At 40.7% G+C, this 27,515-nt stretch overlaps 2 protein-coding genes across 8 annotated transcripts; one reads left to right on the forward strand and one right to left on the reverse strand.

The window, feature by feature from the left end:
• The first annotated feature begins 803 nt into the window (after positions 1 to 803).
• Positions 804 to 14,746, forward strand: arhgap22a (Rho GTPase activating protein 22a). 3 transcript variants are annotated; one of them, XM_028603879.1, is made up of 11 exons: positions 804 to 959; positions 1,193 to 1,293; positions 6,188 to 6,384; positions 7,131 to 7,218; positions 10,853 to 10,981; positions 11,156 to 11,366; positions 11,470 to 11,602; positions 11,684 to 11,757; positions 12,051 to 12,172; positions 12,315 to 13,326; positions 13,409 to 14,746. In XM_028603879.1, exons 2-11 carry the CDS (start codon positions 1,242 to 1,244, stop codon positions 13,626 to 13,628), a joined length of 2,238 nt encoding a protein of 745 aa, XP_028459680.1. In that variant the 5' UTR covers positions 804 to 959; positions 1,193 to 1,241; the 3' UTR covers positions 13,629 to 14,746. The 3 variants fall into 3 exon arrangements, with proteins under 3 accessions (XP_028459680.1, XP_028459679.1, XP_028459681.1); XM_028603878.1 differs by having other exon boundaries at positions 804 to 955; XM_028603880.1 differs by lacking the exon at positions 804 to 959 and adding an exon at positions 1,946 to 2,083 and having other exon boundaries at positions 1,211 to 1,293.
• On the reverse strand, positions 14,022 to 25,697 carry mapk8a (mitogen-activated protein kinase 8a). Of its 5 annotated transcripts, none has more exons than XM_028603881.1 (12): positions 25,455 to 25,697; positions 23,137 to 23,303; positions 22,757 to 22,886; positions 22,531 to 22,589; positions 22,244 to 22,382; positions 21,070 to 21,235; positions 18,397 to 18,468; positions 17,805 to 17,987; positions 17,563 to 17,687; positions 17,365 to 17,428; positions 16,383 to 16,460; positions 14,022 to 16,043 (listed from the first exon to the last, which is right to left on the reverse strand). In XM_028603881.1, exons 1-12 carry the CDS (start codon positions 25,461 to 25,463, stop codon positions 15,868 to 15,870), a joined length of 1,368 nt encoding a protein of 455 aa, XP_028459682.1. In that variant the 5' UTR covers positions 25,464 to 25,697; the 3' UTR covers positions 14,022 to 15,867. The 5 variants fall into 5 exon arrangements, with proteins under 5 accessions (XP_028459682.1, XP_028459683.1, XP_028459684.1 ...); XM_028603882.1 differs by lacking the exon at positions 18,397 to 18,468 and adding an exon at positions 18,863 to 18,934; XM_028603883.1 differs by lacking the exon at positions 25,455 to 25,697 and adding an exon at positions 23,480 to 24,103.
• Positions 25,698 to 27,515: the final 1,818 nt, after the last annotated feature.

Raw genomic sequence — 27,515 nt, forward strand, 5'->3', positions numbered from 1 at the left:
GTTCCTCACATAATGTCATTACCTCTCTGACCTGCTCCCAGTCATTTGAGCTATCACACTTCCTCTGCTCTCACTAATGAGACATGCTCTTTTCATGCCTTCAATTAAACACACTCATTTCCTTTGTGTCCCTCAGGACCATATTTCTAGATTATAGATGATGTTCCCCACACCCCTCAGAGGCTGGAGTGTCTGGACTATGTGAGCGGCTACGTCACGTGATATTATTTAGTGTCTGCTGTACTGCCTGTCATGCATATGGAGTGGTTAAGATGAGTGCATGTAAGCCTCTGTGTCTCTGTCCCTGGATCAGTGTTATTGTATTTAACTCGCTGCAACTTGTTGCTATCCCAATATGTTTCATATGTAGTAATGTATTGTATCTGTGGGTAAGCAGTATATTTTTGTTTCCAAGATAATACCTAATTTGTGCCATGATGACTTTTTATGCTGTAGGAAAAATATGCTTAATAAAAAAACACTGAAAACTGCCTTGAAAAGAAGTTTAAAAAAACATGAATCTTTCTCTTTTATCTCACTGTCCAGCTACTGTAGAGAGAAACAGGCTTTTAAGGTCTTTTCGAATTCAAAGCTTGTGACCTTCACTTTTGATTTACGTAGTAGAATCACTAGCAGCCAGATCATTGAATTTCACACTGTTGTGAGTGGCGAAAATGTACAGTAACAACATTTGATGGAGAAACTCATAACATTTGTTTACACAGAAGTCAGCAGTTTTCACTTCTCCATCAAGACAGCTCACTTCCTTAGTGAGAGAGAGACTGAAAAATTCCAAAGAGGAGGACAGCAAAGAGCATCGCACAGCTGTGTTTTATTTCTCAGTAAAGCAGTACCTATCACAGCAGCTGATTGGGACGGTGATGCTTTCTCATGCAGCACAGAGAGTCTGGCTCCAGACTGAGAGTCGTCTGGTCTGCTCATCCGAGATGACATGGCAAGTAATACTGGCATGACTGTCTTTATTTCCTTCCTTCTATCAGAGTCTGTTCACATCAGCATTCTTCAGGCACATGTCATCGGTGTGTTAATAATGGCAGCTATAGTAGTCCCTTCTCTTTGGGTATGGGAATGTCATTTGATTTGTTTCTTAGTGATTATCAATTAGGTAGAGGGCTGAGATATCAGTATTGCCATTGTTTAGACCCTGAGTGTGCCTGTGTTGTGGCTCTAGAAATGGCCCCAGTGGAGAGGAATACACTGTGCAGATCGGGTTCACTACCATGAAACCATCCAGGACTCATCTGACTAGTGACAAACCAAAGGAATTGGCAGGTAAATTTCTCTTTTTAGTTTGTTTTGCAGCAGTGATCATTGTATCAAGCAATGTGATGATTTATGTTGTTGTTTATGGTCCAACCATGTGGTTATCTGAGCTCTAATTAGTTAGTTGAGCTCTAATTTTAAGATTTTTATCTGTCAGGGTATGAGCTGTTTTTTTTTATACATTACCAATGTTATGCTACTAATGTACTGCCAGTCCTTTATATAAAGCCTTCATTCACACAGTGTACAGTGGGGAATATTTGTCATTGATTGTTAAGTGCGAGCTGAGTAGGTCATTTTTTTTGTTATGAGAAAGCACAGTCAGCAGTGTCCTTTTACTGCATTTTAGTCTAGTTCATCACTGAACTACCTATCAGGCTGAATAGGAACAAGAACATCACACCCTTATGTGCTGTGCCTTTGATTATACAGATTGCTGAGTGACTGAGTAGTGTGGCATTACATTATAAATCTTAGCCTGAAGGAGTCGGGATACTAAATATAAGTGCCGCACAGTGAAGTTTTTTAACTAACATTAACATTAAACCCAAATGTATCTTACCTCTGCAGTGGTTTATAGTTACAGGCACATGCTGCATCAAACATTTAGTGGGAATGGTGTCAGTTAAATCAAATGTATTGATCTGAGGTTGTACTTCAGGTACAGAAGAGACCATAATCAAATCACCATGAGCAAACAGCTGGAGGAATTGTGAAGACTGTGGAGCGATGCGGGAGCCAATGTAAAGACATGGGTGACAAGACAGAGGACTCACAGCCAGACATATATTTATAGACGGTGAGAAATTGATACTGAGAATGTGCAGTGGAAGGCAGAAAGACAGATAGCAAAGAGAGAGAGAGAGAGAGAGAGAGAGAGAGAGAGAGAGAGAGAGAGAGAGAGAGAGAGAGTCGGCAGGGCTTTAGGTACAGTATGTGAGAACAACAGTACGCCGGGCCAGTGGGACAGACAGAGGGATTGAGATAAAAGGAGGAGGAGGAAGAGGAGAGTATTTGTGTGTGTGTGTGTGTGTGTGTGTGTGTGTGTGTGTGTGTGTGTGTGTGTGTGTGTGTGTGTGTGTGTGTGTGTGTGTGTGTGTGTGTGTGTGTGTGTGTGTGAAATCAGACGGAGGACAGTGTCCAAGTGAAACAGTGAGCCAGGGAGAGAGATGCTCGGAGAGGATGAGGAGTAACAGGGCGAGGCAGCAGCGAGAGGCTCTGAGTGTGTTTGTGTGATTGAGGAATAGTGTGTGAACAGAGGGATGCAGTCATGTCTCAGTGAGAGGGAGCAGCACAGCAACGGTAACCATGCTGAGCCCCAAGATAAAACAGGCACGCCGGGGTAAGCACAGTCCCTCCTTCCCTTTCCCCTTCCCTCCATTTCTTTTCTCTCTTTCCTTTTTCTCTCTGCAGTCCAGCTCATTCTCTCCATCTCTCACTGTCTATGCAGAGCTCTATTTGTCCTGCTGTCTTTGTAATAATGTGACATCAATATTGGTGTCAGTGCTTTCATTGATAATGACTTCAAAAAGATGGAACAGCGCCATATTCGTAGCACCAGTGTCATTCTGCATCCCAGTGACTATTGTTATCAGCGATGACCTGAGGTTTCCTGCATGATCTAAAGTGTTGAGGCTTTATCTTCTGTGCCCAGTGCTCATTGATAGTTAACAGTCTCTCTACTACAGAGTGATGTAATCCCTAGTGTCTCCTGATTATACTGTATATACTACTAGAAGATTTGATCCTGATGGAGATTCTGTAGGTTGTAGTAAACATGGCTGCTGGAAGGATAATCCACCCTCCAACAATGGTCTGCATCCTTACATGTTCACACCTGAACACACAAGTATCTCCATTTGTTCAGGGTTTATTGGGTTAGTTTTTGGTTGGCATGGTTTTGACAGGTGACTCTAGATCTAGATCAGAGGTGGTGAAAGGAATGCAGGGCTCTCCACTGCTATAAATCACAACAGCTGACTGTCAAACATAGTTCCTCTAACGCCGGGTAAAACCCACTTGTGACCGCTGAAGTCGGGACGCCACATATACTGTACATGCCTCTCACATGACTGTGTGAAGATAAAGAAGGAAGTTGTCCATCACTGAATCAACTCCTGGCACTGAGATTATCATGATGCAGGTGGTATCTATAGACAACCAACACACGCTGTTTCAGGTGGTTTGCGTGGTTGTGACAATTGCCAATTTATCTCAGGGAAATGGATTAGTATTGTTTTTTAGAGAAGAGTATCCACACAGTTGCTTTTTTAGAGGCATTTCCACCCTAACAGGAAGGGTTTCTTTAGTCTTTATTTCACATCTTTGTATGAAAATGGACATAACAGAACAAAATACTGGCTAGCAGCAGCTTCAAGAACCCTTACTTTTGTGTATGTGTTTAGGCAAGGTTGGTGCTTTTTGGATTCTTATTCTAGACGAGCAGTAAAAGTTTGACCATAAAAGATGATGAGAAGGAGAAATGCCTTTTCTTTCTCCTTCAACACAGTTGGACAGTGCACAGTAGCCACTTCACTTTGCTCGCAACGTTTTGTGCGCTTGCCATCTCTCATTTGCTGTAATGGTATTCTCCTTTGATTAGATTCCCAGCTCTGCTCTCCTCTGACCCTTTAATGCAGCATCATACAGCATCACAGAGCCGGATCTGCACTTAGAAGCTGAGATATCAGAGCAGAATCCTAAAGCAGTTAAGTCGTAGAGTCTTACGGGAAGTTATTGGTAAAACTCTGAGTGATAAGTGTGGCTGAAGAATTGTCAATATGAGGACATTTGAATGAATATTGAAGTGCTTTAAGTCAATAGATTATTATTTTGAGGCACTGTAAGTGAGATTCCATAATGAGACAGTCCAAATTGAAGGTTTGATGCTGCACCATGTTAATTATAATAATACAAAATATTAATATGGTCTCATTTATGTTGGTAAAAAAGACCATTAACGTGTGTGTGTGTGTGTGTGTGTTTGTGTGTGTGTGTGTGTGTGTGTGGAAATTATGTGTTAATGTTTAACCATTACAATATTAGTTGAATAATTGAATTCCTGGTATTAAGTAAGTTTCAGGTTTGAATATCCAAAGGTTAATTACAGTGGTGGTGGAATGTACCTTAATACATGTATTCAAGTGCAGTACAATTTTAAGGTACTTAGTAGTAGTCGGTTATTTCCATTTAAGGCTGTTTAAGATGTTCTATGTCTGTACATTTTATTCCATTTTATTTGAAAACTTTACTTTACATATTAACAAAAAGTATCTGAAACGTATGATCTGAAAATGTGACACGTCACAATAGATGAATCTAACCAACAGTAAATACATTTTTAGTAAAATTAAATTTGCTCCACTGCAACCAAACATCACAGTGAAATACTACAGTAAAGCATCATTAATAAATAATGTGACATAATGTAACACTGACTGGGGCCATTTTCATACATAATTAGTACTATCACTTTTGATACCTACAATAGTGGTATTTAACTACAGTACAGTACATTTCTTCAGGTACTGTACTTAAAACACATTTGAGGTACTTACTTTAGTATTTCAATGTTATGCTTTATTTTATACTTCTACTACAATTCATAGGGAAATATTATACTTTGTAGGTACTTTTACTTATCTAAAATTCTGAGTGCTGAACCATTTTGTGTACTATTGTTTGTAAGTAAATTATCTGAATACTTCTATCATCTGTAACACTAATGAGGTCATATATATTAATTTATTAAATATGAAGTAATACACTTTGAGTAACATTATTTTCTGAAAAGATAACAATTTGATCCTTGTACACTAATATATTCTTTGCTGACAATAGATTTAAAAAAGCAGTTCCTCTCTGAGATTTCCTGCCTTTTTTTAAAGATGACTATGATTTACAAGACGCGGCCACGTCTGCTGTATTTATAGATCCTGCTCTGCCTGCTCCTGCTGTCAGCATACAGTTTTGTTAATGACTGCTTCACGTGGTTTCTTGACTTCTACCTTCCTAGCAATAATGACTCTGCAAATGAAGGACATCCAGAACATAAAGGGGAGAAATAAAATGAGGAGTCCAGACATAGAGCTGATAAGCAAAAGAGTGAGAGAGGGAGGGAGAGAGAGAGAGAGAGAGAGAGAGAGAGAGAGAGAGAGAGAGAGAGAGAGAGAGAGAGAAAGAGAGAGAGAGGAAACAGGAAAGAGATTTCAGTCCAAGCCCTTGCAGATACCTTCCCTGCTGTCCTCAGCAGAAAGCAAGATGCAATTAACAGGAAAAAGACGCCATTGATTTCTCTCTCCTCTCCCTCTCCATCTGCCTTCTGTTTCTCTCTCTCTCTCTCTCTCTCTCTCTCTCTCTCTCTCTCTCTCTCTCACTGACTCCCCAGGGATTCCTCTACTGTCACTGTTTTGCTCTATTCATTTGCCATACCTATGCTAATATATAATCTATGCTTGCAGTAATCAGTCTGAAGCAGTTAAAGCGTAACCTGATCCAAAGCAAAACTCTACTCCGTACCACAATGAAATTGGAAATGATATATGCACTCATTTATATCTGAAACACATAATAAAATGTAATGGAATAGATGGATTTATGGATTTCATCTAAAGCAGGATGTCTTCGCTGCAAAATGGACGTTGGTAGATTGACTTAAGAGGAAATCTGGATGCATGGCCAAGCCCGTGGGCTTGGCTGTAGCTGTACACTGGAGAGACTTCTGTGAATAATGATTCAGGATCATCTATGGGTGATTTTTAGAATAATAACAAACAACAAAGAAAGAAAATCCCCAAATAACATGAAACCTATATTTGTATGTAACTCATTCTCATTCTGATGCTCTTAATCTTGCAAGGTCCCCTTTCCCTCACTATATCTCTATGTGTGTGTGTCCATTCAGCACGTTCCAAGAGCATGGTGCTTGGAGAGTTGTCTCGGGTCTCCAGGCCCTGCTCTCCTCTGGATCAGGAGAAAGCACTAAAAGCAGGCTGGCTGAAGAGACAACGGAGTATCATGAAAAACTGGCAACTGCGCTGGTTTGTCCTGAGGACTGAAGCTCTGTATTTCTACAAGGACCAGGATGAAACCAAGGCACAGGTGACACAAAGTAACACATATACAAGACAGTCACCTGATGTTACCTGTTTTCCCCAAGAGGCTGCGCTGCTGTGTGTTTGGATTATTCCAGTTCAAAGCCTGATAAATATTCAAACTTCATGATTAGTATTTTCCCCCCAGGGCCAGTCGTCCTATTGTGTGTTCTTCTCCAACTCTGAAAATAGCTTATTGATTCTTTTAAATCAGGCGGCAAAATACATGTTGTACCCCTCAAGTAAAATAAAGCACTTTTCTACATTATGTGACCGTGCTTTTTAAAGCTGCATGCTCTTGTCTTTATATTTTGGTGTCAAACTATAGGTGGAGAAATATCCATTCCACCCTCTCCATTAAAGTTGTAGTGTGACACACACACACTGATAATGCGGTAACTAGCTGCCCTGTGGTTCTGTTGTAAGCACTTAGTAGGGGACCTTTGCTCCTCTCTATGTTGGAGGGATCAGAAATGCACAGTACAGGAAGCACCAGAGGGATAAATAGATGAATAGATGTTTCCCTGACTCATCCCTCCCTCCATCATCATTACCTCCCTTTGTTGGACGGATGCCCAGAGATCAGTGTACTCAGAACTCTACAATGTTCAACATGCACCACACGTCCAAGTCCAGAACCACTAATTGATTTCTCGTTTGGCCCTTGAATACCGTTGATACACGTGTTTTCCTCCCCTGTCAGTCCGTCTTTCTATCTGCCAATCTCACGCCTTCCTCTCCTTTCTCCTACAGGGTTGTATTCCTCTTCAGGGCAGTCAGGTCAATGAGCTGCCTGCCAATCAGGACGAGCCTGGACGTCACCCCTTTGAAATTGTTCCAGGTGAGTTGGCATGGTGAGAACTCTGTGTGTAAGGAAGTGAATAAGTAAGTAAGCTGCTTGAACCATCTGTTTAGTACCAAGTGTCAAACAAACTTTTTGTATTTGAAATTGTATGTTACAATAAATCCTAAGGTATGATAAAGCAAATCTGATATACAGTAATGTTGTTACAGTATGTTCAGAAGGTGATGAAACTCCAAATCGTGCAACATCAGTGCATATAACACAACCAATAGAACATTAACCTGATGTCAATTTTGCTGTAAATTGCAGAAGTATCTCTCCATCTTGCTTTAAAGGTCCCATGACATGGTGCTCTTTGGATGCTTTTATATAAACCTTAGTGGTCCCCTAATACTGTATCTGACGTCTCTTTCCTGACATTCAGCCTTGGTGCATGTCAATTAATTACAGCCACTAGAGCCAGTCCCACAATGAGCTTTCCTTAGTATGTGTCATTTCTGTGTCTGTAGGTATTGAGGAGGAGAGAGGGGTGGGGGGCAAGGTGGAGGGTGGGGGTGTGGCCTTGACCAACTGCCACTTTGCTCGTTTGAAAGCCATGATGTCTCTCTCTCATGGGTGGGCCAAATTCTCTGGGCAGGCAAAGCAGAGAAAGGGGAGGTAATCTTGCTCCTTATGACCTCATAAGGAGCAAGATTCCAGATCGGCTCATCTGAGCTTTCATTTTCTCAAAGGCAGAGCAGGATACCCAGGACTCGGTTTACACCTATTGCCATTTCTAGACACTGGAGGACCATAGGCAGGCTGGGGGAACGCATATTAATGTTAAAAAACCTCAGAAAGGGACATTTTCATGCCATTGGACTTTTGTAATCATACTGTATACAGCAGGTCATATTCTATGTGTAAACATTGTTGATCTAGAAGAATCGAAGTGATGGATGGAAAACAGAAGTAAATCAATAGCTACATATGCGTCACAATCCGCATGCATGAAATTCAGAACAGCAGAAAGGATGTGATTTCTACGACCATGTGTCTGATGGTTCAACAACAGCATCATTCATCTCTGCTCTTGACAGCGTGGGGTTGGCATGATTACGGTCAGAGGACAGTATGTACAGCAGATCAGGAAGGCCTGCTTGGATGAAAGAAAGAAAGAAAGAAAGCAATATGAGACAGTTTGCATTGGCTGTGATGGGATGGTGCTCTTGGAATGACTCCTCGGCCATATCAGCATAGATTCAGCTGCAAGCATTCGTTCTTCTTAAGGGCTGCCACTGCTCATTTGTAGCCTTTATTTTTATCGGTACTGGTTCAACATGGGCCATTACTGCAGCAGGTTGACTAACACCTTGACAGTTTATCCTGAGGATGAGGTTCCCATTAATAATGGTAGTAAGTACTTTTTTTCAACTTTAAAAAGGCTTGGAGGATGTATTGTAGAAATACTCTTACACCACTGTATTGAAGTACTTTTCAAAGCAGATTGAATTGCTGGAATTATATTTATCTTCCTCTCTGGCTTTCTGTGTTGCCAGGATTGACAAGGTCTTTGTGTATTATATCACAGGTCCTGTAGAAACACTGCACAGAAACAATTGTGACATTTTCACTTTGCATATCTGACAACAATTTAAATTTTTTTTGTAAGGACAATGTGTGCAAATTAAACATAAATGTAATCATTTAATGCAGGGGTCTTCAATGTTTTTTAGGCCAAGGACCCCTTAACTGAAAGAGAGACGGAGCAGGGGTCCCCTACTACATATATTGTATAAAATTTTGTTGCATATTAAACTGGACCTACAATAACGTGTAGGGCGGCCTAAAGCCTAAAGCCTACACATACCTTTTCACGGTGCATACAATACTAATATAAGCTTTTAAAATTAATATAAATGTTGGCATAGTCATATATTTATACATCATGTTTTAATGTTAAAATGTGGCACAGTAAATCCTTAAGCTTAACTGTATCTGTGGATGGCTAACTTATCTATAGGCCACATAAAAAATATATATATTTACTAATAATATGTCAGATTCATGTGTATGTATATTTTCAGACATATTTTATAGTTTAAAATGTAATGTATGCTCCTAACTGAAACATACATACGCACATATACAGCACATTACCTGTGTTTAGAATTACATGAATGTCAGCAGATTTAAGAGCTACTGCAGGGTTGCATGGTGGTAAATGGAACACACTGCATCATTATCAGATGGGGTCATCTACTGTATACTGTGAGTGTAAAACCATTTGGCTGTTGCAGTTAGTGTTTTTAATTATGTATGTGGCCTCTCTGTGTTTGTGCATGTGTGCGTGTGCGTCTTCCCATAAAGGACCATTTCAGTGTTAATATGTTTTAACTTTAACTTACTATGGAAGGACAGGGCGGCTTCCTGAGTCAATACTGCATTAATTCTTCAGGTAGCACATTTTAAATGTTTTTGCAATACTACAACTGGCAATTTAATATTAATTTCTTTTTTTTTACTTTTTAAATACTGAACTTTTTAGAATTGTTGATTAATACATACGTTATGTTTTGTAACATACATGTTTTCCTCATCCCAAACTATTTATCATCCCCCACCTCACAGGCAGGTTTCAATTTCATTTCACAGCATGGAAATCAACTTTGATTTGACAGAAGATAAGATGCTCATTCTGATAAATTACCTTCAGGTTTTAGTTCTCTGCAAGCCAATTTCCATACAACTGAATGGAGACCACTGGCTGCCTATAAGTTAAGAAAACCACATTCGGAAATCTAAAACACAATGATGTGCTTTGGAAAATGGTTAGCAAGGTCATGCAAAGTACATGCAATTTGTAGTAAATGGGGTAAAACGTGCAAATAAACCGGTGTGGTCTCTTAACGTGTGAGATGGTGTCAGGTGTCACTTTGTAGAGAAAGTGTGTTAGTGAAACAACAGTGTGAAAAGATGCTGAGGAAAAGGTCCTGGACAGAAAGACAAATGAGATATGGTGCAGTTGCTGATGTCCGGAGGGAACATTACTCTTTCTGGGTCATTTCTTTCACACACAACACACTATGCACCACAGTGCAGGGCTTAGTAAAGAATGCAGGTACTGATATATAGCCTACAAAGGAACCCCTACAAAGAAACACCTCCAAAAATCTCTTTTGGACTGTGTTTATTAGAAGGTTTTCATCCGTACAAAATGTAAGAACATTTTATGAATAGCAGCTTTGACTCTTTTATCTCCATCTGTAACAGAGTAGTGTTCCCACCTCTTCAAAATCATGCCATTGCAAAGTCACATAAAGGAAGAGAGTTTCACTTAATGTAATCAAAGCTAAACTGAAATAAACTAAAATGTCAAACTGAAATGTCAAACTGGGAGGTATCAAGCTGTGTGCAGCCAGAGGAAGGAGAAGCAGGGAGGCAGAGCTGCATGGCTTCTCTGTCTATATTTGTACTTTAAAGGTGGTACTGGAGCTAATAAGGTTATTGGAAATGCTGGTATATTCAGTTGGTACAGTAGAACTGACTTCTTTTCACATTATACAATTTATGTGATCAGAAAAGTACTTTTCTGTGTATGGTTCCACATATTTGAAGCACAGTGGCTTTGAGATGTTTTATTCATTTTGTCCTATTGATTGAGAAATTAATGAAATATGTGTGTGTTCAGGGGGAGCTGGAGAAAAGGATCGAACAGGCATAAGCCATGAATCATTCCTGCTGATGGCCAACTCTCAGAGTGACATGGAGGACTGGGTCAGAGCCATACGGAGAGTTATATGGGCTCCACTTGGAGGAGGTGTGATTCTTAAACATATGTATACCCATAAACACAAATGTCCATATACAGCACTGTTTAAGCAAATCAATTATGAATGCTGTGAAGAGGGGACTTAAACTTCTAGGGTACAAATGAGGAAAACTTCTGAGCTATTAATGACCTGATTGATGTTAATTTTCTGTGTGGCTGCAGGTGTCTTTGGGCAGCACCTCGAGGAGACAATGTTATACGAGGCCCAGTGTGGACCTCAGCTCTTAGTCCCAGTGCTGGTCGAACAGTGTGTGTGTTTCATACGTGAACATGGGCTCAAGGAGGAGGGCCTTTTCAGGGCCCCTGGACAGACCAATCATGTTCGAGAGCTACAGGATGCCTTTGACCGTGGCGAGAAGCCAGTGTTTGACAGGTGACGCAATGGGAGGGGGCATTTTTTTCTATAGCAGCATGCCAAGCTATAACCTATGCTGGATAGTATTCTTTACTGTATGTCCATTCTCTGTCTCTTACAGTACCACAGATGTCCACACAGTGGCATCACTGCTAAAGCTGTACATTCGGGAGCTGCCGGAGCCTATAATCCCATTCTCCAAATACACACAGTTTCTCTCTTGTGCTCAGCTTCTTACCAAGGACAAAGCAATGGTAATTACATATCTGCGTAACACTTTACAAGTATATTTCCCAAATTGCCTTGGCAATAAACATGTCTTACTTTTCTTTAAGGGTATCTTAGAGTTAGGCAAACAGGTGAAATCCCTTCCACAGGTCAACTACAACCTCCTTACATACATCTGCAAGTAAGTCAACACTACTTTGTCGGCTGCTGTGTATATCAGTAGATGTTAAGCTAACTGATGTGACTGTGACGGTTTTTATTGTTGATGCTATGTCCCATTCACTGTTTGATAATTGAGGATTTGTCCAACTGTCATACAAGAGAAATAACATTCATTACACCCACATCCTCGTCATCAGGGGAAGAAACATCACATTGATTGACTCTGAATGTGAATAATTGCATGTCTTGTCTGCATCTAGTCTTCCTTGTCATTAGTTTGAGCTTTACTAGCTTTTGGTTCTTTCTGCTCAGGTTTCTGGACGTGGTTCAATCTCACTCCAATGAGAATAAGATGAGTGTTCAGAATCTGGCCACTGTGTTTGGACCCAATATCCTTCGGCCCAGAGTGGAGGATCCAATTACCATGATGGAGGGTGGGTGATAATGTCAACATATGTTAACCTGCAGCAGAATTTGTGACACAAACTTGCTTTCCAATCAATATGTACAACAATGCAATGGAACATTTCAAGCAGGTGTATACTTAAGTGTATGTGCGTTTGTCATTATAAACAGGAAGTTCACAGGTGCAGCACCTCATGACTGTGCTAATCAGTGAACACACCCGACTTTACCAACGGGAGGAGCCGGAAACTGAGGCCAAGATTCCCCCACAGCAACAGCAGAGTACTATCCAACGGTGCAAAGTGGAATGGCTCTCACAAGAAGACATTGTCCCGCCACCCTCCTCAGGCACAGGCTCCAAAACTCTTAAAGAGGAACCGCAACCTTTCACCACCTGTACAAACAGTAAGCCAACTGCACCAAGCTTCACTACAACACTGGAGAAGGGTGAGGATGGTCAGATTGAAGGGAAGGGCAAAAGTAAGACAGAAGAGAAAGTCGATGGAAACGCAGATAGCAAAACTGATGGGAAAGGTGGAAGTGAAGTAGCTGTAAGCCCCAGTAAACAGTCTAAAGCCCTGCCCTCCTGGAGGTGCTCCTTCAAAGGCGGTGCAGCATCTGGGGGGCAGAGGGGGAAAATAGGGGGCTCAGCAGGGGATGTGTCAGCAGCCGGTGGGAGCAAGTGGCTGATGAATGGCCTGTCGTCCCTCCGAGCTCACAGGCGCACCACCTCATCCGGTGAAAGACTTAAAGACCCTACTCTGAAGGATTCAACCCTCTCCCTTAAAGAGACGACACTTCCACTTAAGGACACGCAGAGAGACTCTGATGAAGACTCCTCTCAAACCCCCTTGTCACAAAGAGCCCTCCACCAGTCCCACAGACTGTCTGCCTATGACAATGTTGCCCCCTCCAGTCTAAGCCTGCCTGCTGACACCTCCTCTATCTGGACATCCTTTGAGATCTCGTTGGCCGAGCCACCGGGAAGCGATAAGGCAGGGAAATTGGGGCAGGGTCAAGAGAAACCCACAGATGTGAGGGACAGTGCAAGTACTCTGGATCACAGTGCAAGCGGCACTGAGGATGATCTCACAGGAACAGATGAAGGTCTCACCAACATGGTGACTGAGCTCAAGCAAGAGCTGAAGAAACAGAGGACGAGCTACGAAACCTGCATTCGCAAGTAAGAATGAGTCATTTCCTGTTAAATAACCAATGCAAATCAGCATGAGTTGTTATTCTTACCTTTTTTTCTCTTGTTTGAGGTTGGAGGAGTCCTGTTCTAAGTACCAGTCCCAGGTAAACCGCCTCGAGGAGGAGCTGGACCAGGAGAAAAAGAAGTTATACATGCTAGAGATCCGATTCAGGAACTCAGAGAGGGCACATCAAGACGCAGAGAACAGAAACGTTCTCCTCCAGAAAGAGATGGAGGAGTTCTTCAAAACACTTGGAGATCTGACCACAGGAGCATCACGAACCAACTAGACCAGACCAACCTGCCTTCATTTGGTCCATCTGAAGAGGAGGAGCTTGATTACTGGGAAGACCAGTCAGCCCCAAAGCTTTGAAGACCAAATACCTCTAGTGCAGTACTACTTGCCATCGTGTCCTCTTTAGTACAGCCGTCTTGTGCCTACACTGACTAGTGCCGGTGCCAAACAAGAACTCCTTTGGACCAAGCAAGCATTTTACAATTCCACAAAATTCCTTAATATTATACACCATAGGCCATGTAGCTGATTATTTGACTAACTTCCTCTGCCGTATTGATTACATGAGGTTCAGTCTTCCTATACACACCCTGTTCATTTCCCCTTAGAACTCATGTTCTTGAAAGAAATGTTAGCTTGACAGTAAAAGAAAGAACAAGGCGACACATTAAAATTCAACTCTTTTATTTGCTGGAGTTGAAGGTAGACAGTTTCTGATGTATATAATTGGTCTGTTAGTGAGGCAATTTCAGATCTAAAGGCTAAACGTCACACATCTGGCCTGATCAAAACACACCACAACAGGTTAACTCTGCTGTCCTATTGGCCAAACCATCAGAAGACTGCAGCATCATCCCAGTAGTGCTGAATGGCTTTCCTGTCTTTCCTCTAAATATACCTGCACTAAAACCAGAGAAAACTCATGCGTGGTCTATTCTATCTTTTCTATTTTTGAGGAGATGGAGGAGAGGAAAATGACAAAAAGAGAAGGCCACAACAGTTAGTCGAGATGTGGCCCAGAACAGGTCAGGGCATTAGTCACAATCCCCAAAGTGCATTCTGGGAGCTGATGCTAGGTGTTACTGCCTGGAGTGCCCAACCATTAAAAAGAGCAAAGGGACATGTTGGGAATTTGAGCCATCAACTACATCCAAAGGTTACCATAGCAGGTAGCAAATGCCTGTTTCCTGACTCTCAGAAAACATACATACATCTACAGTAAAATGTACAGATCAATGACTGACTATATTAATCTATGAATTATATTGCACAGAAAACAAACAAAAAATGAAACTAAATGCATATAAATAGTACTTCTGAATGAAATGTACATTACATACAATAGACGTCTCCTAGCTTGAAATAAATAAATAAATAATGCAAATACAGAAAAGAAAATTGATCTTTTTTCACATTTCTTTCAAATTATGTGTGCCATGATATACAAACTGTATATTTAAAGAAATGTGTTTGAGTGAGTGAGTGTGTGCTTGTGTGAGGTAGAACTCAGAAAGACGCACCACAGAAGAGAGGAGCATCTACAACAGAGAGGACTGAAAATCACTTAACTGAGTAAGGGCACTTAAATAAAAATTTTAAATATCAGACAGCTGTGAATAATGCCTGAAAGAACCTGCCAAAAGGGTAGAGTGACTAATTTAGACTTAGTCTCTGGTGACAGTCCCCAAATACAGAACTCATTCTAGCCAGTGGAGAGGCCCATATTAAATTGTTACAGCGCTAACAGTAATCACTGGCTCCTCACTATACCACATTTCTATTTACTTACATTCACCCCGTTTTTCCTCATCCAACAGACCATCGCTTACAAATTACATCTAAGTAACTAAACAAGTTCAAATACACAGTTAACAGTGTGCTATAGTAAAAAAGAAATTCAGTGTCAGGACAATAGACCATTTGACTGCTTGTCGAGATACACACAATCAGAGGTGACATAATACTAAGAAATAAGTTAACTTGGATACACCAAAGGATGCTTTCTACAAGAAAGATGAACAATATCAAAATAAAATAATTCATTTGCAATTAGATCCAAGATGAAGTGCGCTATAGTCTACTGTTAAAAAAAGAATTGGTGTAGATTCATTCAAATGTCCCAAAAACAATAAAAAAAAAATGCCAATGAAAAATTCAAAAATATACTTAACATAATATTGCAGTGCTAACAGCTTGCTATTCAACTGTGTAGTAGTAGCTTAAAAAAATGCAATGTAGTAAAGTACACTCAAATCCCTCTCTTTCATAACATACATCACAGATTCACATCAAAACATACTCTGATTCTTTGCAGCAAAAATACAGCAATAATGATACAATTTCCAACCACAATCATTTACAGCAGTATAGGGGGAGGGGAAATAATAAACTGTACATTAAAAGCGCAGCTCTACAAACTAACATGAGAAGTTCCATTGGCCTAAATCCTCTCCCATCAAACACACTGATGAGAAGTGTGTGTGTGCGTGTGTGTGTGTGTGTGTGTGTGTGTGTTATCTGCAGCAGGCCAGTGCACCCAGAGAAGTGTGGCTGTCCAAGCTGCTGTCTGTTTCAGAGGTCATGGTGGGGTCACTGCTGGGGTCAGTGGGCTCTGTAGACATGGACGAGACATCGTTGGCCGAAGAGGAGGAGGACGTGGGCTGAGGGGGGCTTTCAATCACTGCTGCACCTGTGCTGCGAAAAACACACGTCAACGCATAGGTTTCATTTAGGATACTGCAATGCAGATGTGAACAGTGCCTTAAACATTAAATTCCCAGTAAGTACAGTAAGGTTAGTACTATGCATATTTGAAGTATTCAGTGAACTTCGTATAAAATAAAAAGTGTTTTTGTATTATTTAATCGTACAGACTCAGCGAGTGTCCGAAACCTGTGAAAAAAAAAACTTGTGAACATGTTTAGGCTTATATCAAGCTTCTGATAAATGCGCATCATGTGCCTCTATTGATTCAGTTGTTCATCCTTCCCACCTCTTCTTAACTCCCAAAGTTATAATGATCACTCACCTAAAGGAGGTGGCTGGCCTCTTATCACACCATTTCTTGTCCACTCCTCCCATTCACTCACTTCCTTATAAATTAGTACTACAAATGAAAGAACAACAGAAGGTTAAATGGGGCAGGAGAGACAGAGAGAAATCATTGATGTGTGTATCACACTTTTTCTGTACAGTCACAGTGTATTGCATACTGTACAGTCCAAACGGCATCATGTTTCTAACTTGGACAGGCTGTGCTGGTGTGACTCTTCTAAAAATGAGTGAGGGGTCATTTTCACCTGGCAGGGGTTAGGATGAGCTCATCCTGCTGCACAACTGAAAGTGATATTTACACACAATCTGAAGTCTTTCCGTGCTTCACAGAATCAGGTTCCCCACAGTGGAAAACACTAACTGAGAGGCTTTAAGGGGGGATTTCAGGTCACGCAAAGCACGCTCTGGCAACTATAGTGAAGATACAGAGCTCCTCAGGCAACAATGTCTGCAACCAGCTGACTGCATATCTACACATTCACTGGCTGTCCCAATGGATTTCTTTAGACATGGTTTATTTTTGTGCTTTCCGTGAATAGAAATTAATCACGTCACAACTGGTGAACTGCTAGTCATAGAATCTGTCCAGCTGACCATTTCTATTTCATTGTAAATGCAGCTGATTTGCACAAAATTGAATGTATTAACTAGAATGGGTAGATTTAATGGTGACATCTAACATATTAGATGCTATGTAAGCAGCAGGTTTTATAGTTAACTTAAAACCAAAATTCATCTACCTGCATTGACTGTTAATCGATAACTTGTCGTTTTTTGAAGTGGTAAAACAAAGCAGATACCCAAAAAATGTTTTGAAAGAAAATGTATTTTATCAGACTATTCAATTTTAACATTACTGAATGATACCTATTAGGAATTTCCTGTGCTGCCTCAGAAGCCAGAAGGTAAATAATACACTGAAACTAAGCGTTAAGAATCTCAGTATGCAGTCTAACCTTTCCACTCTTCCACGGTATGCTCCCGCTCATCCAGCTGTTTCTCTAAGATCTTTGGAGGTGGCTGAGAAAGAGAAAGTGGCTTAAATGGCACATTGGTGGTACAAGAGCGATGCCAACTTTCCATTTCAAGTGAAGTAATTAAAATCTCAAGTGACCCATTTAAGAATCATGCGCTCCGATCAGCGATCCACTTACCGCTTCCACTTCAGCTGGGTCGTACCAAACATTAATATAGGGGTGCTGCAGTGCCTCATCTACAGAGATGCGCTTGGAGGCATCAATCACTAACATCTTGGATAAGAGATCTCTTGCTTGGCTTGCTAAGGGGAGAACAACAAATAGATGCTCTGCTATTAATCACAAGTCTACAAATGTATATGATGAAGGATTTCTGCATGATTTTATGTCATGATATAATAACACATTAAAAACACTACCTTTCAGTTTATTGTGGTCAGAGTCGGCAGGGAAGAGCACATCTGGGAAGAGTTTCTCAAAGCTGTACCCAGCATAGCGTGGCCGGTTTTCTACGTACGTTCTTACTGACTGGTTCAGCTTCATGAGAAAATCCTGAGATGGAGTGCCTAGCTGCTCAATTACCTTGTTCCACTGGTCGATGTCTGAAGTGTAAACGTTAAGGAAACACACACTATTCACTCCCACACACACAGTAACACACCATTAGGACAGTGTGACATTTAACGTTCTTTGAAGCTCTGCTTATGTAGTCCACACACACAGATACTTAGATCACATCATGATGCAACCACTCACTCCTTTCCTGTTCAGCTAATACATACATAACTATGATACACACTCTCAGCAACCACTGCCCTTTATTGTCTGGTTTGGCTTGACATTCTCACAATAGGTGGGTGTAGCAGAGCAATGATGGAGGTCATGTTTGTCGGGTGGAAATGTTGAAAATGAAAAGCAAAGTGACAGAAGGAAACTCTCAGGATGGTGTTGGTTGTCTTCACACAGAAGGAAGTGAGGACACAGTGATCAATCAATGATGGGGAAGGATACGATCAGTGCCGGGGAACAACACGCTTCCCCTGATCATCTCGGCCACTATGCAGCCCACTGACCATACGTCCACTGGAGTTGGACGTTTAGATGACAGGGAGGTGGACATGCAAACAAAATGGTGAGATTAAAAAAAGCACAGACAAGGTGAGAGAATGCAAGCAGAATGGCAGTGGTGTGATGGAAATTAAGAACATGCAGAATCAGCCAGATAAATGAGAGAGAGAGCAATGCAGTGTTGAGCAAATAATATGTTTACAGCCCATGACAGCCAGAATGCTTCTAACAAGGCATGTTACACTGGGTTATATTAAAAAGTCCCCATTGCCTGCCACCAAATACTGTATTGAAGCCAAGAATTGACCAGGGAAAAATCTGACAGTCTGCACAGCACGACACACAAACACTTCACAAAGACTGTTAAGATGAACAGCATGAAGAAGAATTTAAAAAGACCCAAGGATACAGTCCCTTCCTGGGAAGAGGATTTTATGGCGAACCATTTCCGCCAGTATGCAGCCCACAGACCATATGTCCACTAGTGAAGTGGAACACGGTTAACAAAGCCAATAAGAAGTGAGAGAAAAGCATGACAACAGGTTAGTTACACATAGGGGGCCAGTTAGTGAGCAGTTTCTTACAACAAAGTCCCATCATGTGCAGAAGCACCATGCAGCTTACACAGTGTAACAGTAAGATGTATCTTTAGGTCCTTGTATATGAGTTTTAATAGATCTTACAAAAAAATAGTTTATGGTAGAGATGCACCGATTGACCAGCTGGTGTCCGGAATTGGCCGATTTTCACGTGATCGGCCATGACCGGCGACCGGCCGGTCAGTCTGACATATGTTGATTTTATGCCGATCAAATGCACTCGGGCGCCGCATGATTAACATCGCGCAACATCAGCATCATACGTGCACACGCATGGTGTCCGCTATATGCATGTAGCAGCGGCACATGTTGAAGTTAAAAAGTTAAAACCCGGCTTATGTTTTGAAAACAATGTACTTGCTAGATCTGATCAAATAACTACACTGATTAGCATTGGTCTGGCTCACACCGTCTGTAGCTTCTAAAGAATTGATTAGGTCATGGCTGTTATTTAGCATATTGTAGGAGACTCATTGTCCCCACAGGAAAGGTAACTGTTGAGCTAGACGTGATTAGAACAAAGGAAATGCATATTACTGTAGAATCAACACTTCCATGATAATCAACCTTAGTCTGTGACCTGTAGTAAACCTAAATTCAGAGGTGTGTCCTTATCCGGAGGGAAGGGAATAAATGTGTAATCCGGAGAATGATTCAGGACTGTTTTTATGCGACTCCAAAAGGAGAAGCATGGATTCAGTCCGCTGTCAGCTGCAGTGTTTTCATGTTTTATGTTTAATTGTGTTTTGAATGTTGTTTTCATGTTGTTTTATTAAACCTTTTGCTTAACTTTCAATTCGACCCCAGCCTGTCCTCCTTCCTCCAGAAATCAGAACGAACACGTCTTTTAGATATTTCTTAACACACACCACCGCTCCATCAGCTGTTTATGAAATGTCATAAAGTCGTAATTATCCACGGCTCTGCAGAGCAGTCTGCTCTACTGATCTCAGGCAAACAGTCAGCCGCTCTATCTCCTCTGAGGCTGAACAACTGGAACATGAAAATTGTGGGTCCCTTGAAATATGACAGTTACAGTTTATCGGAAAATAGCGTTGGGCACACTGATTTTGATGAATTTACTGTTAATCAGACCCCAGATGAGACAAGAAGCTAACGTTAGCGAACGCTGCGGTCTCTCTGCCTCTGACGCCCCGCTGCAGGAGACGCTGTATTCCTCCGTCATGCTGTATTAACGTTACTGTTTAATACGCTTTCCAGGTTAGTGGGTGTGCATACCGCTCAAAACCAACATTAAAAACGTAGTAATCTTCCCTCAGTGTTTAGTTTTGTTGCTAAACTGTGTGTAAAATGTGCGGTGACGTTAAATCATCCGTTTCAGGTAACGGCACCCTAGAGTAGGCTACCGTCTATTTGCTGGATTGTTCCGAGGTAACCGTCGGTAGCTAACGTTAGCAGATTAGCTTGTTGACAGCACCGGTATTGTTCATATTTATGCACAACGACAAATAAAGCAAACTTGCTAAAAAAGGAACTACACGCTGTTTTGAGGTAATGTTACTGTTGACGTTCAAACAGGCCTGTGTGTGTGTTTTGAGAAATATCTTTATACTGCAAGGCTATAGTTATTTTATTTTTATTTGTTATTTATATATTATTTTATTGCCATTACCGGTTTTCATACAGAAGTTTAGTTTGCTAAATATATCAAATTTTTTTAGTTGGATATTAGATGTGAAAAGAAGGAAATGGTTCTTCTATAACATAGCACTTTACATGTATGTGAATTTCGCACACCAGGAGTAATTTATAGTTCTATTTTATAGCGATCGATTATCTGTTCAAAAACTGTTCTATTAAAGAAATGATAGAAAATAAATATTTGTGTGTGGTGTAAAGTGGTCAGAAAAAAATTAATTGGAATCAGCTAAAATCGCTATCGGCAGGTTGTAATCTGTGCATCTCTAGTTTATGGTGCACTACAGCGAACATTTAAAATCAACAAGGCTCAAAACTGTAGATCGACCGAGAGACAGATACACACATAATCACTAACCATTGGCTTGGTAGCCCATGCCCAGGATAACCTCTGGTGCTCTGTAGTAGCGTGTAACCACATATGGTGTCATCAGGAGGCCCGTGGCAGCCGTCCGAGCCAAGCCAAAGTCCAAAATCTTCAGTGTACAATCTGACTTGACAACTATGTTACTGGGCTTGAGGTCCTACAGAGGAACACACACCAAAATGTCATTTTGTTAATTTTGTCAATAAGAAGCAATGACAAAAAAAAATTATGAATAGCTACAAATGTAGTGACAGCTAATGTTATATAAATGGAGGGAAAACACTGTCTAACACCCTTCTAAGACAAAATGGACCCTATATTACAACATCTTGAACATCAGCATTGTTCAAACAATGATTGTTTATTGTTTATTTTTGTAATTATAGTATTGTCTGAATTACATTATCCATCATGACTGAAATCCAGTTGATAGCCTGAGGTTCCAGCTCCTGCTGCAGCTATTTCCTAAAGATTACTTTTTGTCTATGCCATGGTTCTCTGCAGTACAAATTGCTTATTGGAGTGTTGCTTGCTAGTAGCAAACGCATTTAAAGTTTACGGTTTCCAGATGAATCAAGTAGTGGCATTTTACATTATTGAATGTTTTTTCAGGTTTGCTGCTCCTTCATTCTAACTAGGAATAATGTTTTGTTGAAGATATAACATACCCTTAAAAGGCCTCTGCCTTATATATTTTCGAAGTTACTACTACTACTATCAGCAAACAGAATTATTGCCATACTGTAATATAATTTGCCATGAGATGCACACCTGGGTGCATGTTTCTAATGCTTCATGATAAGGTGCAATTGTAAATCACAGTGCACGCACACACTTTACATCTGCTTATTATTGATCCATATGGAAATATGATACATTCACCTGCCCTTTTTGAAATGGAGGTCGGAAGTCTGTACTGTGCTAGAAGTAGTGTTTTGTGCAAAGAAATTTCATTAAGAAATTAAGTTTGTTTTTTTACATCAATTAAAAAAAAACAAAAAATGTAATAAATGTTTTATACTTTACAATATGTTTTCAAGAGTGTTTTGTTGGTAATTAAAAGACCATATTCATTATCTCATACTGTGCCAGTTGACCGTTTGCCTTTACACTTTTGACATCAGCCTAGCATTAGTCTGTGCAGTCATGGCCAGCTGATGCTTACCCTGTGAATTATGCCTGCAGCATGGAGGTGTTTGATACCACACAACGTCTGATAGAGGAGATAGGACAGCCTCTCATGGTCCAGCTCCATCTGAATGACCTGGCACAAGTTGGCATCCATCAGCTCCATCACCAAGTATCTGACAGAGCAGAAATGGTTTACACAAGTGGTTGAGAAGCATTTCAGCAAACACATGAGAGGCAATTTTATGAACAATACATACTGTCTGCTCTAAAACAAAGTACATCCACACTTATAGTGTATGTATCCAACATATAGTTACTTACACATCTTGGAACTCTTCTAATGATTTTTGTGGTGTAAATACATTTAGAAGGCCAATGATCTGTGGGTATAAAATGACATGAATCAGATTGATGTTGTCATGTCATTTACACATCACAGCACACATTGAGTTACACACATTTAAGCATAAAATGCTAATAGCATTTTGCCATACAAAAATATCACGTCTCCCACTGGCTATTCGGCCGAATATATTTGCATACTTACATTTTTGTGATTGACACATTTCATTAGGACTAGCTCTCTGTACGCCCTCTTGGCATGGGTTTGATTTTGAAACGGCCGACTCAGCTTCTTGATGGCAACATTTCGGTCAAGGATTTGGTCGTAAGCAGAGCTGAGGAACAAGGTTAGTGAATAATTTCAAAACATTTTCACAAATGTAGCGTTATAGGTAGTAGACATTACAGGTTATGGATGTGTATGGAGAACAATTTACAGTTTTATGGATTCATATTGTTATTTCTTGAGACAACATTAAGTGAAATATGTTTTGGTTCTCATGAATGTTCCGACATACTGGAACCAGTGACCCATATTTCAGCAAGAAGCTGTTAACTGAACATGGACGAGGTTACAACACTCACCAGACGATTCCCTGTGCTCCGGAGCCGATGGGTCTTAGATTCTGGTATCGCTTCAGTACTGTGAACGTCGAATCCCCAACATCAAGGCTGTAGAACTCTCTTTCTCTCTTGTTTTTGTTCATGGCGAAATCTTCGATTACTGTTTTCTGTGCATCCAAAAATGTCCTCTGTGTACACAAGAACAGGCAAGCGATCACATATTTTGTAGTGCCAGGACTACACCACAGATACTACCCAAAATGTTTAAAGTCAAATGAAAATCCCTGCTCACAAGAAACCTGATTATAAGGGAGAAAAGACACTGCTGAATTTCACACTTGAGGCGAGCGCTGGGGCTCCTTACCTCAGCAACTCAGCAAACACACCAGAATGGAAGATTTTATATCATCAGCACAGCAGGGGTGGCAGAACAGAAGATCACGGGGAGGTCTTCTACATCATATGAAACATGACTCTCAAGAGTGACTCTGTCACACTGGAAAACTAAGCTTGGTGATAATTCCTTCTGAGTTTGGACCCCAGCCCAGGACTCCAGCTTAGTTCTACAAGCGGGTCTTGCACAGACACGTCAACTGGGTCAAGTTGCACCATGTGGCTGTGAGCTCAGATAAGACACAACACAGAGAACCCAATGTGTGTGCACAATGTCCCCGAAAATATTTAATTAAAACAAAAATTAAAAAAGGAAAAAGGGATTCCTTTCCCTGTCTTCAATTCTTATACAAGCAACATACTCACTCTCTAACTCTGCCGACACACTGGCCATATGAGGGATATAAATGCCAGAATAAAATGAGTCAGCTCTCCTTCTGTTCCTCCAACGTCACAAAGACATACATAACATCCACCTCCTTCACAACATGAAAATAGAAATGCCGCCTCTTTCTATATTTCAGACAGGAAGACAATTTTGCTTGTCTGAGTTATGAAGGCTTGAATGACATTGCAGTCGGTGTGCAGTACTGTCGGTGGTATGTTATCTGTTCCTCTGTGGTAAGGTCATAACTGTAATAATAATAATAATAATAATAATAATAATAATAATAATGACTATCCATGAGGATAGTTATGGCCAGGTGAAGTCAGGAATGGAATCACAGGCTGACTTAATCCGCTACATTCCTATTCAGTCACACACCCAGTGTTAATAGTACTGACCCTGCAGTGAAATAACTAATATTGATGCTTACAATTACATGCTGCATCGACAAATACTTCTGAAATCAATGGCACACTATTAGACTGCAGTTATTTACAAGGAATGCAGCAGCCACATCAGTAGTCTCAGCAGCACATAAGAGGTCTGGACCTCATGGATTTGAAGGCATGAAGAGGTAATACCTCTACTCTAGGTGCCTTGTGTATCCTGCAAAAGCAGAAATATAGTGAGGTCATTCCTAGAGCGCACTGCCCTCTAATGTTTTAACCACTGTTTTCTCTAAACAAGCTGCTTCATATTAATGATTTAATGAATGGCTTCCAGGGCACATACTTAAAGGACAATTCAGATCCTGGCAATGGTGGTTAACAATTATACTACAAATAACCCACATTCTCACAAAAATACACATGCTGTGCTCACAAATAACACAATATCAAGTGCTATTGTGCAGCTTTCTTGTCTATAATATCACACAAACCTGCATTAAACACTAGTAGCACACACATAACTAATACAAACAGCCTAATGTATCATCATATATTTCCATAGATGGAAGATCATCTCATGTTCTCCCACTTTACATGCATCACTCATCACCAGATGAGGAAAAACAGGGGCAATCTCAGCCATAAACATATTTATTATAATCTAAGTTATGGATAGGCCTAATCTGTACATATTCTGTCACATATTATCCTCATATGCGCGTTAACCTTGGCCACACGACCCCTCTCGTCTTGACGACGACACAGGTAGCTGGCAGGTAAAGGACTGTAAGACTGCAGAAAAGAGCCGTGCATGCTAAAAGCGTAGCAGCCTGAATAAATTCGACACTGACATGTTTGCAGCGATAACGACAGCCATATCGCGATATGACAGGCCCTGTTTATGAAACAGTGCGCAGTCGGTGGTGATACTAGCGTTAGCTGCTGTCTCAATATGTTACTATGTTATTACACCGTGTACGGACGTATCACATTGTAACGACACGAAAGGGAGTATTTTGGGTAAGTAATAGTCTAACTGAAGCCATAATTTAACACCCTTAAACAACAGCCGTATCGGTTAAGCAGCATGCACACAGCGACATACGACCCTCCCCCACGGCCAAACAATAAGCACGTCTACGGAGCTGAGGTGCGAATCCTCATCTTACCTCTGTCATCAAATGAAACTATCGATCCACTAGCGGTCCGATCAGCGGCGAAATGTTCCGGACTATTTCTTTATGCCGCCAATGAAGGATGATTTATTCCGTTGTGTGGCTTAGAAATACATGACCTCACCGAATTCACTTGCCTACGTTTCTATCTGGCTACTACTGACAGGCCAGGACGCGCAGTGCGCACGGGGCATGCGTCCCAGCAGTACGTCACTCATCCACAGAGACACACCCACCAACTCCTCCATCCATTCTTCCTTCCTTCCGCTTTTCTCTCTGTCTGTCTGTCTGTCTGTCTGTCTGTCTGTCTGTTTATTTATCTATCTATATCTAGATACATAAAATTGTTTTGGCCCACTTCCGTTTTAAAACATAATAAATTAGATGTTATTGTATGCTCGCTATAACTCGTAGTCATTGAAAATGAGGGAAACAATGCCCTTCGAGTATAAATAAAGGTTCAATAAAATAAATAAAATGCTCTTATGTCTGCTGTAAATGTATTGTAGAGGCCTCACTGAAAATATAGACCCTAGACTACTGCATGATAGATATTGAGATGTTGGCCATATTTCTGTCCAACAGTTAAGTTGCTAAGTGAAATAAGCATCTCCAAATGAAGAGTACATATGAGGCTGCATTTTTTATTTTATTTTTTGCTTTATATTTCATAAAATGTCTTTTTTTGTGACAATAAAGAGAATGGCTGAGAGGGATTACAGGTTGTGTGGATTATGTATCACTGAGCACACAGGTCAAAAAGTCATTCACATTCTTTTCTGTAACTAAAACTAAATGCATTGGAAACTGATGGCCATGTCCTTGATGCAACATCCTTCACATGGATAAATGGAAGGACAGCCCAATGTCCACATTAAGGGTAGGCCCTATAGTGAAACACAACCAGTTTAAAGCTAAATAGTCAAGTAGGCCTATGAATACATTTGAAATTCACGTGTAATAATTTTCAATTAGTTCTTTCTTTCTTTCTTTCTTTCTTTCTGTCTTTCTTTCATTATTTAGATCTATTTAGATCAATTAGGCTATAGTTGGTAAGTGGCTGTTTAAATGCCTTTTATAAAAAAAAATGGATTTGGAACCCTGTTATTATTATTGACAGTTCTTTTAATAGTAGCCTATATGCAGACTAACAGACAATTCTAAATTATGTTATTCTGAAGGGATTTCTTTCATCAGTGGTGTTAGTGAACACAAGGAGAAAACAGGTCTACTTCAATTAGGATCGTTTGGTAAACAGACAAAATGCCATTTTCACCTAATTGTGATTTACAGAATAGTCAAAAAAAAAACATTGACTAGGCTTCCAATAACATTAACATGTATGTTTTTTCAAAGGTAGTGAGTGAGTGAGTGAGTGAGTGAGTGAGTGAGTGAGTGAGTGAGTTAGTTAGTTAGTTAGGGTTAGTTTTTAGTCTGGATCCAATGGGTCTATTAGCTTACTGTAAAGCATATGCACTAATAATATACAGTCTATGAGCCTATGTCTGTTTCCAGAGTAAACAGTGACGCTGCAGTGATCATAGCCTACATATTTAAATGAACTGATTATTTGCATGATCAGTGTCATATCAGGGCAATATTTAGCGAGCATCTCCTATTAGCCCGTGGAGCATCTTCTGTTAAACTGTGGGATCATTTGTGAACGATGACATGCAGAGAGGCTCTGCAGAAATCCATAGCATAGTAGTTAGGGTACCATCTAGAGTTCATGCATCAGTAGGCTACGCTACGCTACAACAACGGAGGTATTCACGGAGCCATGCTCTGCAAAGGGCCAGGCATATGACTGTAAAAGGACATTAGGTAAAATTACGTTAACTTAGCGCTGAGTAGTTCCCCCTGCACCCACCTGACAGCTCTGGATGGTTGTTATTTATCCTTGTCCCTGCGCAGATATACCCCGGGGCCTGCAGAGACAAGCAGCGCTCAGAAGAGCAGCGGCATGTAAAGGTCCCAGCACCGACTCCCGCAGCAAGACAAGGCTACTACGGTTTCTTACCCCTTGTTCGAAGAGAGCCCGCAGTGTTATGATCA

Source organism: Perca flavescens, chromosome 17, assembly GCF_004354835.1.
Source record: "Perca flavescens isolate YP-PL-M2 chromosome 17, PFLA_1.0, whole genome shotgun sequence".
Taxonomy (NCBI): Eukaryota; Metazoa; Chordata; class Actinopteri; order Perciformes; family Percidae; genus Perca; species Perca flavescens.

What these genes read in the sequence shown, in the direction of transcription:
- arhgap22a (XM_028603879.1), top strand. Translation starts at nt 1,242, where the DNA reads ATGAAACCATCCAGGACTCATCTGACTAGTGACAAACCAAAGGAATTG. An exon ending in AGGATGAAACCAAGGCACAG is followed by an intron (nt 6,385 to 7,130) that starts GTGACACAAAGT and finishes TTTCTCCTACAG; the next exon opens with GGTTGTATTCCTCTTCAGGG. An exon ending in GAGAAGCCAGTGTTTGACAG is followed by an intron (nt 11,367 to 11,469) that starts GTGACGCAATGG and finishes TGTCTCTTACAG; the next exon opens with TACCACAGATGTCCACACAG.
- mapk8a (XM_028603881.1), bottom strand. An exon ending in TTAGAAGAGTTCCAAGATGT is followed by an intron (nt 22,383 to 22,530) that starts GTAAGTAACTAT and finishes CTGCTCTGTCAG; the next exon opens with ATACTTGGTGATGGAGCTGA. An exon ending in TACCGTGGAAGAGTGGAAAG is followed by an intron (nt 16,461 to 17,364) that starts GTTAGACTGCAT and finishes TTTCATTTGTAG; the next exon opens with TACTAATTTATAAGGAAGTG.